Source organism: Chionomys nivalis, chromosome 7 (assembly GCF_950005125.1).
Source record: "Chionomys nivalis chromosome 7, mChiNiv1.1, whole genome shotgun sequence".
Classification (NCBI taxonomy): Eukaryota; Metazoa; Chordata; class Mammalia; order Rodentia; family Cricetidae; genus Chionomys; species Chionomys nivalis.
Window position 1 is genome coordinate 40510870 of NC_080092.1, and position 13516 is coordinate 40524385.

General features: G+C 44.0%; 1 protein-coding gene across 1 annotated transcript; it reads left to right on the forward strand.

Annotated features, from left to right (window-relative positions):
- The first annotated feature begins 11749 nt into the window (after positions 1-11749).
- On the forward strand, positions 11750-12709 carry LOC130878225 (olfactory receptor 2W3-like). Its single transcript, XM_057776067.1, has one exon. The coding sequence runs from the start codon at positions 11750-11752 to the stop codon at positions 12707-12709; it is 960 nt and encodes a 319-aa protein (XP_057632050.1).
- Positions 12710-13516: the final 807 nt, after the last annotated feature.

Genomic DNA, 13516 nt, shown 5'->3' on the forward strand with positions numbered 1-13516 from the left:
AACCACCCAGATGTGCCGTGCTTCACAGGGGCCCTGGGTGATGACCGTCCCGTTCTGTGGAAATTCTCCTGCGGGGACTGGGAATGGATCCAGGGTGGTTCATACACTGAGGAGTGAATGTGGAGCGAATGGCGGAGACGGCAGCAGGCTCATCAAACCCCCTTGCCAGCCGTCGCGTTCTTCCTTGGTACATGCTCACAGTAATAAGCTAGAACTAAATGTATTTTCCTTTCAGCCTCAACATTTCATGTAATGGGATTTAGGAGTATCAGTTCTACTCGTTTCTGTTTGTTTTGTTTTTGAGACACAGTCTTGCTGTATGGCCTAGGCTGTCCCCAAACTCTTGCCTCAGTGTGCTGGGAGCAGGTATGTGCCACAATGCTTTGCTGAGAAATAAGATGACTTCAAAATAACCTGATATTATTCTAGTGAGACCCATATTCTGAATCTTTTTTTAATTTTCCTTCCTTGATTTTATTCTCTCGCTTTCTTTTGCTTTATGTCTCATCCTACTTAGTCTTCAAGTTCCTTCTAGATAAATATATTCAGAGTCATTCCTTTATATGCTTGCATTTCCTAGTGCTACAGACAATTACTTTCTATTTTTTCTGTTTAAAGTTTTTTTTTATGTGTATATGTCTGTGCATGTGAATGCTACATCAACACAAGTGCTGGCCAAGGCCAGAAGAGGGTGTCAGATTCCTGCAGCTGGAATTACAGGCAGTTGTGGGCTGCCAGCATGGATGCTGGGAAGTGGGAATGGGACTCCAGTTCTCTGGAGCAGCAAGAAGTTTTAACGACTGAGCCATCTTTCCAGTCCCTGTCCCCTTTATTTTAGAACCAGTTGTCAATTATTTTGAAGTTCAGTACTCTAAATCCGACATCACTGATTCCTAGATCTCCCCGTTTTGTCTTTGGATTCATTGCTTATTTTAAAATACTTTAATTTTTTTTTTAAGATTTACTTATTTTATGTGTATGGGTGTTACTCCCACAAATGCTTGTGCACTGTGTGTGTGCAGTGCCCAAGGAGGCCAGAAGAGGGAGTCAGATCTCCTTGAGCTGGAGTTATAAACAATGGTAAGCCCTCATGTGGCTTCTGGGCACCAGCCCTGGTCCTCTGTAAGAGTAACAAGTGCACCTAACAAGTGCTTAGCCCCTGGGATAATTTTTTTTAAAGGAAGCCTGTGCTCTAGCATTGGTGGTGGTGCATGCCTGTCATCATAGCATCAAGGAGGTAGAGGCTGAACTTTGAGTGTGGGCTCCATAGCAAGATCCTATCTCAAAGTCAGAGAATGTAACTTAGTTGTAAAGTACTTGGCTGTCTTGTTCAACATCCTGAACTCAATCCTCAGTATCCAAATAGGTAGGAATTTCTCAGGAGTTTAGATTGTTTCTTTCAGGATCTAATAATGACTAGGTAACTGCTTGAAAGCTGACTTCCCATTCAAGGTCCTTCTCTGCAGGATGGAGACGGCATATGCTTGCTTTCTGCTCCTTTACCTGTTACTGGTTCTTAAGACCCCAGTCAAACAATATTATTTCTCACTCAGACTCAGCTTCTGGAAATGGATCCTATGCAGGAAACCCTGATGACACCCTTGTAGTATAACAGAGACTTCTGAAGTTACCATTGATGAGTAGCCAGAATTTAACTCTTACTTAAATACTATTTAAGGATGGTGATGAAATGATAATAATGTTTGCCTTATTTTCCAAGTATATTCTATGTCTTTCTAACAAAACCCTTAGAGGTCATTGAAGGATCCCTTGCTGTCGCCTCTCTCTGTATCTGTATCTGATAAATAAGTGTTAAACAAACATTACAAAGTGTCATGTTCTGAAATGCCAGCCCTATAGGAATTATTGGTAAATTAAGTTATCTTTATCTTAATAGTCTACCAAAAATTTCATCTTCCTCTTTAATTGCACTTGAAAACTCAAGATGTTTTCCTTTTTCATGGATATTTTTATAATCCACATTATTACTTCTAATCATGTTATTGACATGTCTTTTTAGAATTTTAAAAAATCATGTGCAGATAATTCTCTGCTCTATCTCTCATTTACAGACAGGATGACATGTCTTCACATGTCCCTCTCATTTACAGACAGAAAATGACATGTCTTCACATGTCCCTGTGTTTAGTTCACAGACCACACAAACCATCGTAGTGCATGATCTGAGTGGGAGAAAGGGACTTTAGCCCATCAATAGAGCCTGGACCAGTGGACCAGTGATTGGCCTGAGGTGACATCTCCTGGAGATTGCCAACCACTCACAGGGTCATGGAAACCATCTTTCTGGGACTGAGGCAATTGGTACATCTGAGTCCCAAGACCAAACTTTCTGCCATGGAGATCCTAATTCATGTCTCTGGGGTGTCCCTAAGTTCTACCATCTCACAGTGCCCCTTAGCAAGATGTCAATCACCAACCTAACATGAGTCATTGAAGACTTCATCCTCTGTTTTCTAAGACCTTGCCTCTTCTGCTCTGCTCTGTCTCCTTGCCTTTCCAATCCTCAAAATGATCTCAACATCCTCTCTGGAATTCTACTCCATTGACTGTAAGACCCTCTAAATGGGTACCCGTTTCCCCACCTTCCCCACCCTTTCTCCCAAACAATACTTTCTTATATTTAGCTGTTGGCTTGAACTCTACAGGCATTTAAAGCCCAAACTGTCTAAAACTTAGCCCTAGACCTTACCATGGTACAATCTTCCTCTGATTAAAAACAGAAAAAAAATGACCCATATCTTGTGCATGGCAATGTCTTTCCTTCAGTTTCTCAGACTGAGCGACCCCTTTGCTGTGTTCTTGATCCCACTGTCCACCTCTAGTCCCTCAGCAGTGACAGTGTGGCTCTGCTCTCTAAAGGGCGAAGAGTCCAGCCAGTCTTCATCTTTAGCTGCTGCAATCTCAGCCTGCACGTTCACCCCCACCCTTCCTTGCTCACGCTCATCTCCAACATCTCTCAGGCCCCAGACAGTGGTACCACTGCACTGGCCCTCTCAATAGGGTTAGAGTCTGGTGAAAACTTCACCCTCCATGGTGAGATCTTGGGCCCTCAGAGAACTGGGCTCAATCTCTCCTCCAATTCTATCTTCCTCCCTCACCTCTCCTTTCATTCTTCTCCAGCTACCTTGTCTCCGTGGTGGATCTACATCAAACCAAGAGCTTCCCACCACCAGGCTTCTCCCCAGCTGTGATTTAGGCTTGCAGTATCTCTTCATCTGTTTCCTTCTCTCTGATAAGCCCACTCCAAAGGCTTCTCACTAAAGCCCTCTTCTCTCCACACCCCCAGAGCACACCTTCCCGGTTCATCTTCACCAGCTCATGAGTTTGCTTACCCCACATAATATTTATCAGTATGTATCAGCTCCCAGTACACCATAGCTAACTCTTATTTATGAAGTTTTATTTAATTACTAATTTATTTGTTCTTTTGTGGTATGATCTAAGCATCATGAAAAGAACAGAATATTTATTAACAATATAATCCTAAGTATATCCAACCATCTCAAACACTGGCTGGGTGTGTGGTTGTGGCCAAATACATATTTGTTGAATGAGTAAATGATTAACCTGAAAGGAGAACTAAATGATGCAACCAGAAATGTTTTACAAAATGCAATATATAGATACTATTTGTAACCAATCAGCCACTATCCAATAAAGGTTAATGCCCAGTGCTAAACATGTCAAGTCTGTTATAGATACGGGGGAAAATCTAAGTAGAAAAGCAACTTTGGAGAAATCCAGGATTCCAGTGATGGGATGATGCTGTCTTTCCAGGCACGGCTTCCCTGAGCCTGCTGGAGTTTGGGGTCCTTGCAATGCCACAAGAGCACTGTTAAGTTGTGCATTGCCTCGGGATCCATAGGCCCCATCATCTCTGCCCTCTTGTGCATCCCTCTCAGCACAGACTGGACTATTTTATAGTCTGAAATATTATCATTTTCCACTGTTTCTTGTTTCCTTCACATTGATTGCTCTGACAATTAGGAAACTCTGTTCTCTATAAAGAATCATTACAAAGTCAACCCTGCATTAGATTCACTTGTCCTAAGCTATAAACTTGAGTTGTGCCTATGTAGAGTGAGACCTATTTTTCCAGCAGACTAGATGAGTTCGTTACAGAACTAATTTCATGAGTATTGTTTTCTCCAGTCTCACTCTCCTGAATCAAGTCACTAGTTTGATACAGGCATTGTCTAAATAGACCATTTTTTTTCAGCATATTGAAACTCTGAAATACTAGGGGAAACCAGTATGCAGCATTGGCCCTGCTCACTAGCCCAACTGGGAGTGGCAGCTCCTATTCCCAGAATCCCATTGGGGCAGAGAAGGTGAAGGCACTGTATAACTTGTTAAATGTGTCCTGTCTCCTTTGTAGCTGGCGTTTGTTTCTGGGGCCTTCCGTCCCTCTATTCTACTGTACATGGAAGAGAAAAGGATGTAGGCAGCCAGCATGTGTGCAGATACTCACCCAGGGACATTGTGGACCCACAATGTCCACAGTTGTTGGCGGGGAATATTTTCTGCAGCTGTAATTACGTTCAGTCAAAAGTGCCTGCACAGCCATTTTGATGAATCCTTGACTAATGGATTGCCTTGTTGATTTCAGGAGCTTGGCTCCTATTAACTTTTTTATTTCTCCTGTATATTTTTATTATGTGACATCATTTTTCCCTCCACAGTAGCATTAGGAACAAGGAGACAAGTCTGTGGAGGGCATTCAGTGGCCAACACTTGCCTGCCTATATGATATCCTACACTCTGTTCACAGTACCGCAGAGAAACAATAAATACATGCATATTCACAGCTAAAGAAATCAGGGAGCTCAAGATATTAGTTCAGTTTCTAAAGTTAAAATACAAACGTATTTATGACAACATTTTTCCATATTCAATAGTAAAAATAAATAATACAAGATTACTTACCAAGTCCTTAACTGAATCTTTCTGCTGTCTTGAAAAACAGGCTCTTTTGGCATAAAATTATTGGTTACAGATATTAAAAACAAACAAACAAAAATCATTTGACTGTTTTTAGTGGATCTTATGTTTTAAAAAGTGTGTAATCAGTCTGGTAATGATGGTGCACACCTTTAATCTCAGCACTCAGGGAGCAGAGGCAGGAGGATCTCTATGAGTTTGAAGCCAGCCTGGTCTACAGAGAGAGTTCCATGATAGGCAGAGAAACCCTGCATTGAAAAACCAAAAAAAGAAAGAAAGAAAGAAAGAAAAAGAAAGAAAGAAAGAAAGAAAGAAAGAAAGAAAGAAAGAAAGAAAAAAGTGTGTGAGCCTGCCTTAAGTAGAATTGGACTAGTTGTCCCTCAACTGAATTTTTAAAGCCACATAGAAATTCTTGTGGACATGGGACAAAACCGGACTCGCAGAACATAGCGGACAATGAGGACTACTGAGAACTCAAGAACAATGGCAATGGGTTTTTGATCCTACTGCACGTACTGGCTTTGTGGGAGCCTAGGCAGTTTGGATGCTCACCTTACTAGACCTGGATGGAGGTGGGTGGTCCTTGGTCTTCACACAGGGCAGGGAACCCTGATTGAGCTTTGGGCAGACAAGGGAGGGAGACTTGATCGGGGGAGGGGAAGAGAAATGGGAGGCGGTGGTGGGGAGGAGACAGAAATCTTAAATAAATAAATAAATAAATAATAATAAAAAATAAAATAAAAATAATCTAAAAAAAAGAAATTCTTTTGGAAAAGGGAAATAAGAAAATCAGCCCCTGTATATTATATATTCCTGTCTTTTGAACAACAGACTGTGCCCAAATTTTGCTTGCATGCTATATTAAGTTATTTTTCTATCAAGGGACAAATTCTCATGACCCTCATTTTCTGGTTGGACCTGTGGGGACTGTAACACTGAGGTGGCACAAACTGAATGCGCTAATGACCCTGGTGGTTCAGAAGATTGCCCAGAGCTCAGAGATGCTGAGGGAATGTTGCCCCTGCCTCTCTTGGGGATGCTGATGAACCCACACCTTGCACAGAAGACTCTTTCCATCTCCTCTGGGGGAGCAGCATGTTTGCGGCTTCAGCATTCCCCTCTGCAAGCATCAGGACCAGTCAGATAGAGAAAGATGCCAAATCAGGGATAAGCACGTGGATTTTCTCCACAGCGACTCATCCGCAACAGCTATGGGCCTCTAACTGGAGAAGACACTGCATATTCTGGCCTTGATCACCTCTGTGGGGCCACACCTTCTGACTGGGGTGCACAGGGTATCAGCGGCACCCAAGTACCATGGTGAGTAGGTTCTGAATCTGGGTGCTGATCTCAGAGATCTGCACTTCTCAGTTGAAGCACACTTAGGCTTAGCTCAGCAGAAGAGTGCTCACCTAGCTTGTGCCAGGTCCTGGGGCATGGGGAAAAGTGAGAATCACAGATTCACCCTGAGGACAACAGCAGCACAGGCTACACATTGCACTGCTTAACTCTAAGAGTGATAGATCTTTTATATATATATATATATATAGTTATAAAAGCACTGCGTGGACACAGAATACATGAGCTTTTTGCTGTCTTAGTATTGGAACTAGTTTATTGGGAAAAAGAAAACTGATTTTTGTCAGATAAAAATAAGATTTGAGATTTGAGTTTCACTTGGGTCCTTCAATCCCCATACAGCAATCAAATGCATGTTGACTCCTCGCTGGGAACTTATGATGACCCAGGCCTCCAGCTCTGAGAGCATAATCAAGTACCTGTCACACTGTTATTATAGTCTAAGTGGGGAAGGATCTTTAGTCTTCTAAATGATGAAAATAAATTTGTTTTAAAAGTTTTAATTAAGTTTCAAATAAACTAAAATATTTTCTTCTGAATACTGCCAGCCCTCTAGAATCTGGCAAAAAGCACTCATTTTTTTCCTCCTATCAAGTATAGTCATTTCTGAGATTAGCTAGTATACGTGAGGACAGCAGATCCCCACTGTCTGACCCATCAGCACCCATAGGCAACACCAGTGTGACACACAGTCGGCTTATGCTCCCAAACACACAGGCTGAAGAGATGTTTCACAGGGAAAGGGCCCCTCCGTGCAGGGGAGCAGCTTCACTGTGTCCTGAAACACGGGCTCTGAGCGACCATCCTCAGTTTCCTCTTGGCCTTTCTGCCTGCCACGTCACCCATGTGGGGAGAACTCAGGGCTCCAATTTAGAGTCTGGTCCTACCTGTGGTGTTTCCCTCTGAGTTAGGAAGGGAAAGAGGATGTGTTTCTCCAAGACAAGAAAACACACCCTGCTGTGATGCTGAGCTAGTAATCCATGAGCGCCTGCCTGCTGTGTCCAGATGTGAAAGATCTATGCTCCTGGCTCCAACTACACCAGCATAGGAAACTCTGCTTGGTGCATGAAAAAGTATTTGCTTAGTTTAATGTCACTGGGACACATAGGATTCCTTTTGCAGATCATCAGCCTTATAGATAAGAGTTTAAAAATGGACCCAGAAGAAAACTCAAGGACAATTTTACTTTATTAGAGTTCCAGAAGCCAAGGGGCAGGAAAGTTGGAGGTCTTAGCACCTGCTGGGAAGGGACAGAAAGAAGGAAAGAAGGAGGGAGGGATGGAAGGAAGAAGGGAGGGAGGGAGAGAGATGAAGGAAGAAAGGAGGGAGGGAGGAAAGGGGGGAAGGAAGGAGGGAAAGATGGAGGAAGGGAGAGAAAGCGAGAGAAAGGGAGAGAGGAAGGAAGGAAGGAAGGAAGGAAGGAAGGAAGGAAGGAAGGAAGGAAGGAAGGAAGGAAGGAAGGAAGAAAAAAGGGAAGGGGAGAAGGAAGAGAGGACAAACATGGCTTTTGAATTAGAGGTAAAGGAGGCAGGAGTCTCAACAATGGAGTCTGAGCAGTTGCTTGAGTAGGGGTTGGGGGCGTGTTGAAAGAGACTCCTGTCTCCTGTTCAGCTCTTTCATTTGTTTGCTTTGTTTTAGAAAGAGAGATAAAACCCTCATATTAGAAAAATCTCATCTTAGTAAACAGTTTAGTAGAATCAAATTTGCAATAGCATTTTATGCAAGATCCGGGGATTCCGGTAATGGCTTCAAGCCTTGCAGAGGCAGGAACCCCAAGCGAGCATGAGAGTCTGCAGAGTTTTTTAAAGAGCGTGAGTGAGGCAACATTGTAAGAGCTGATGCCATGGGAGCCACAAGTGTAAACATCCCCTTTAGACATGAACATAAAAAGACACCAAACCTTCCCGGGGGAAGTTGTTCTGGACTGTTTCAGGCAAGAGAATGAATATTAGGAAGGACATCCGAACTCAGGCTGTCCTGAAAATTGGACCTAAGCCCTTCATGTGCTAGAATTTGTTTCTCAGTTCCCAACCCCCAACTTCTCCAGATTCCTGAGTCAAACAGGATGAAATCCTGCAGTGCTCCTAAGCACCGGGTTGTTGGTACAGTGCCTGGAGAGCCATTTCAGCTGTCTGTACTGTGGCCTCTGCAGCATCCTTCCCAGTCTCCCTGCTCATTGTTAGTGCTTAGGAGAAAACCAAGGAGAGTTGAGGTCATGACCTCCGAGAAGACAATGACAAAGGGAAAGAGATAGGTTAGCATTTTCTCACTCATAGCTAGGAGAGATGACTTAGTGGTTAAGAGAACTTCTGCTCTTGCAGTGAAGCTGGGTTGGGTTTCCAGCACCCACATCAGGAGGCTCATAGATCTGATGCCTCTTTCTAGCCTCTGCAGGCAGGTGCACAGAGACAGACAGACAGACAGACAGACAGACAGACAGATACACACACACAGAGGGAGAGGGAGAGAGAGAGAGGTTTATATGTGTACTTTTCTTAAACTAGAACAAATATCTGGAATGATACAGTAATAAGCTAAGGTATAAACTAAGAGAGATCCATCTTTACAGCTTTCCCAAAAAAAACCTGGTAAGCAAAATAAGAAATGAAGAAGAAACTTATAGGAAAACAAACAGTTTACAAACAAGTGACTTTTAAATTTGAGAAATGTTCTCATTGATGGCTGAGGACCAGACATTTAAAGCACGAAGATTCTGATGTGTAATCACCAATAAGCATAAGTTAGTTATTTAAGGGAAATATGCAATGAAGAATGCAAATGGAATACGATACTTAGAAAATATGCCAGTGAGTGATTTCAAAAATATTTATTGCCAGGCATGGTGGTACACACCTTTAATTCTAGTAGTTGGGAGGCAGAGGCAGAAAGATCTCTGTGAGTTTGAGGACAGCCTAGTCTACATAGTGAGTTCTAAGCCAGCCAGAGCTACATAGTGAGACCCTGTTTCAAAAAAAGAAGAAACAAAGAAAGAAAAAGAGTATTATCATTTAATTTATTATTTAGTTACGTGTGTGTTCTCACAATACATTTTGTTTTGTTGTGTAGTTCAGGATAGCCTTGACCTTGTCTGAAGCCAAAGATGGCCTTGAACTCCTGACCCTCCACACCTTTTTCCCAGGTCCTGGGATTGCAGGAATGCACCACCACGTCTAGTTTACCCGTTGCCTAGGAGAAAACTCAGGCTTCGGGCATGCTAGGCAAGCACCTTCAAAAGTGAGCCTCAGCCCTGTGTCTTGTTTTCCACATATTTGAACTTAATATATCTGGGTGGACAAAGTTTCAACTGATGTCACATGCCTATGCTTATTTGAATTCGGCAGTTGCTCGCTTCTCATTTGTAACAGCATGGTCTGTGAAATAAAACGCTATTGACCACAAACCCTGTTTCCTCGGATCACCTGCCTGCTTTGACGCCGTGGAGAAGTGTGGAGGGTCTGTACATGCAGGGCAGATTCTTACCGGGGAGATTAATTGGACAAAGGAAAAACACTAAATTCTCAATCTGTAAGAGAAACGTATTTCTTTTACTAAAGCAGTATGCCCAATATCGAAATGCATGTACACAGAAGTAGGGATCTCTTAAAGACAGGGACTTCAGCTTAAACTCCCATCAAGAACGCCCGACTGGCCTCACGTCCCATGCCTTTCTGAGCCTCATGTAGCACCGCTGCAGGGCGTGCAGGCCACCTCCGCTTCCCTGTGTGTCAAAGAAATTAGGGAAAGAAAACTGGTAGAGAAATTGGATTTATTTAAACTTTTACGAACCTGAGAGAGAAAGAGTCTTCCTTTCTCTGTCTTTCCTGTAATGTGCTACAGTTGCAGAACAAAAGATGAAACAGAGGCCAGAGAATACACATGTGCTGTTTATCTGTGAAATGGGTCAGTCGATCTTCTCCTGGCAGGATGTAAACCTGGGGCGCTAGACCTTTTCCATTCTTGTTCTGGCCGGCAAGAAGACTTAGTGGGCAAGGGAACCTGTTGCCAAGCCCGGTGACCTAAATCTGATCCCCTAAGTTCACATGGGGGCAGGGAAGAATTGATTGCTGAAAGCTTTTCTCGGACCTCGAAAGGTGAGCATACACACATACACAAATAGTATTTTTTTAAAAGCAAAATTTTAAACTTGGATACGGCTTTTCTTTAATCAACATTTCCCATGTACTTCAGAGGATAAACAAGCCCCGTGCCGCTTATGTCGCAGGCCTAGAAAGAGGTTTCGTGAGCACAAGCTTTCGCTGATAACCTATTGTCTTCTGTCGTCATCTATTGTGGTCGTCTGTTGTCATCTACATCTAAAATTACCCAAAAATAATAATCAGAAAGACAGAATGAGTCTTTGAAACCAAAAGCATTCCAAATAAATAACTGAACCCAGCTGTTAAGGGTGTCCACTACCTTCGCTGTTGGACATCTGGGTAAAACATTCGACTACACTCTAAAATAACCACCGGCAGCCTGCGACTATCCAGAGACATGCAGGTGAAGGTGGCAGTTGACTAGAGCATATTTCGAGAGTCTCTGTATTGCAGAGTGGAAACTGTGTGAGGGCCGGAGGCACTTTGTGATGCCACACAATATTTGGTGAAGGTTAGCTGTTGAGTTCTAGATGGGTGGTGTTTGGGTTGGATTCTGAACCCTTCAGTTCACAGCAATAGCAACAAGAATGGCTGAAATCTAGAGGCAGAGCCATAGACCACAGCTCATTTGACCCAGACATGGAAGAGTGCTTTCCACCACATTTGGTTAAGCTCCTCTCTGCAGGGAATAATATTCTAGAGGGTCTTTGTTCCCGTCAATTTTGATAAGCTTGTTTGTAATAGATTTCTTTACTTTTACAGTAAATTATAAAGTGCATGATGTCTACATATGGTAATATATTTGTAGCATTCCAAACTTAAAAAATTTAAAGATATTTCTAGGGAACACCATTTTGTTCTTGAATTACCAAATAATTGAAAATCTCCAGAAAAAATCCAACATGTGTATTTTAAAAACCTCTCTGTGTCAGTGAATCCACAGGGGTTCAGATGAGTGATGTCCAAGTGTCTAGTCAGCTGCTCTGGGCATCTTCAAATTCTATTGGTTGATTATTTGAGGCTGTATTTTGTGCTCCCTGTGATTGTACAGGAGCTTGGGATCGCGTATCTCGACAGAATCAAAAGTTGGGCCACCCTACAATTCCTCTCTCACTTTATGGAGTTAGAGGCAGTACTAGAGGGACTAAGGCTGACACACTAAGCTGCAATTGTGGTCTTCAAAACTAATTCCATCTTCTTTCTCCTCACGACAACTGGCTTGCTACATGCACGACTCAGTTTCCTAGTCTGTCAATACTATCTATACCATTGTTGTAGCTAAAAGAGCAATTCATGACAGAAACACTGATGTCTTCCTCAGGTGCACAGAGATGGGTCCAGCCAATGACAGCATCTTCAGTCATTTCATCCTTGTAGGCTTCTCTGACCGGCCCCAGCTGGAGAAGGTCCTCTTTGCAGTCATCCTGCCTGCCTACCTCCTGACCCTGCTGGGCAACAGCACCATCATCCTGGTGTCGAGGTTGGACCCGCACCTGCACACTCCCATGTACTTTTTCCTCACCCACCTGTCCTTCCTGGACCTCAGCTTTACCAGCAGCTCCATCCCGCAGCTGCTCTACAACCTCAGTGGGCAGGACAAGACCATCAGCTATGTGGGATGCACTCTGCAGCTGGTCCTGTTCCTGGGGCTGGGGGGTGTGGAGTGCTTGCTGCTGGCCGTCATGGCCTATGATCGCTTTGTGGCCGTCTGCAAGCCCCTGCACTACATGGTGATTATGAGCCCCAAGCTCTGTGTGGGCCTGGTCTCACTGGCCTGGGGCTGCGGGGTAGCCAACTCTTTGGCCATGTCTCCAGTGACCCTCAGCTTGCCCCGCTGTGGGCGCCGCAGGGTGGACCACTTCCTTTGCGAGATGCCAGCTCTTATCAGGATGGCCTGTGTCAACACTGCTGCAGTGGAAGGCACAGTCTTCGTCCTGGCCATAGGCATCGTGCTTTCTCCCCTGGTGTTCATCTTGATCTCCTACGGCTACATTGTGAGGGCCGTGTTGCAAATCCGTTCTGCTGCAGGGCGGCAAAAGGCCTTCAATACGTGTGGCTCACACCTCACAGTGGTCTCGCTTTTCTATGGAAATATCATCTACATGTACATGCAACCGGGGAACAGCTCCTCCCAGGACCAGGGCAAGTTCCTCACCCTCTTCTACAACATCGTCACCCCTCTCCTCAATCCTCTGATTTACACGCTCAGGAACAAGGAAGTGAAGGGGGCGCTCAGGAGGTTGCTGCTTGGTAGCAGAGAGACAAAGGAAATACGGGCTGGTTCTAGATAGAACAGAGGGAAGCTGTCCTAGTGAGGATGGCAAAGAAAAATGAGACAGGAGGCAAGCTCTTAGGCAAACATTTTAATGAGACAGAAAAGGACTGAGAAAAACGTTCCACAATGATTTGGGGGAAGTTGAGGCTGTCCTGTGGAAGAGAGAAAGCAGGCATGTTATTGAATTCTTGAAAAGTTCTGGGATTTGGTTGGTAGTCATGATGATGGCACGTGTTTTACATTTCTTTTTGTGGTTAAAGAGGACTTTCCCATGTAAAATGCAGATTTGGCCATTTGTCACTATAATGTCTTGGTGTGTGTGGTGAAACGTGTTCTCAGGGTAAGATAGGGAGACAACAGGTGCCTTTGAGGCACTGTCAGCAGCTGGGGAGAGCGACTGTGGGTAGCACACCTTAAGGCTTAGGGCATAAGCATCTTTGCTGACCTGTCCCCACCTTTGTCCCTACTTCAGTTTCAGGGATATGGGAGGGTCAGGCAGCCCTGGTTTCTATGTCACTCCATGCAAGGTCTTGGGTAGCATTGGGTAGCATTGGCAGTAATGGGTCTGATCAACTCTCGTCTGCAAATCTCCACTGATTTGCATCTGCTTTATGAATGAACCGAATGTTGCCTGTCACCCAACCCTTCCATGCTGACCCGTGATGAGCTATGAATCAATAAATCAGAGTATGCTCACTCATCTCCCTTGTTGGCGTGGTTAGGTTTAGAATCAACCAGGAGACACCTCAGAGTGGGTCAGTGAGGGGGTTTGCAGAAGCTTGACTTATGGGGACAACCCACCCAGAGTGTAAGTAGCACTGTC

Excerpts from the sequence above, each read along its gene's own strand:
- LOC130878225 (XM_057776067.1), top strand. The coding sequence starts at position 11,750 with ATGGGTCCAGCCAATGACAGCATCTTCAGTCATTTCATCCTTGTAGGC.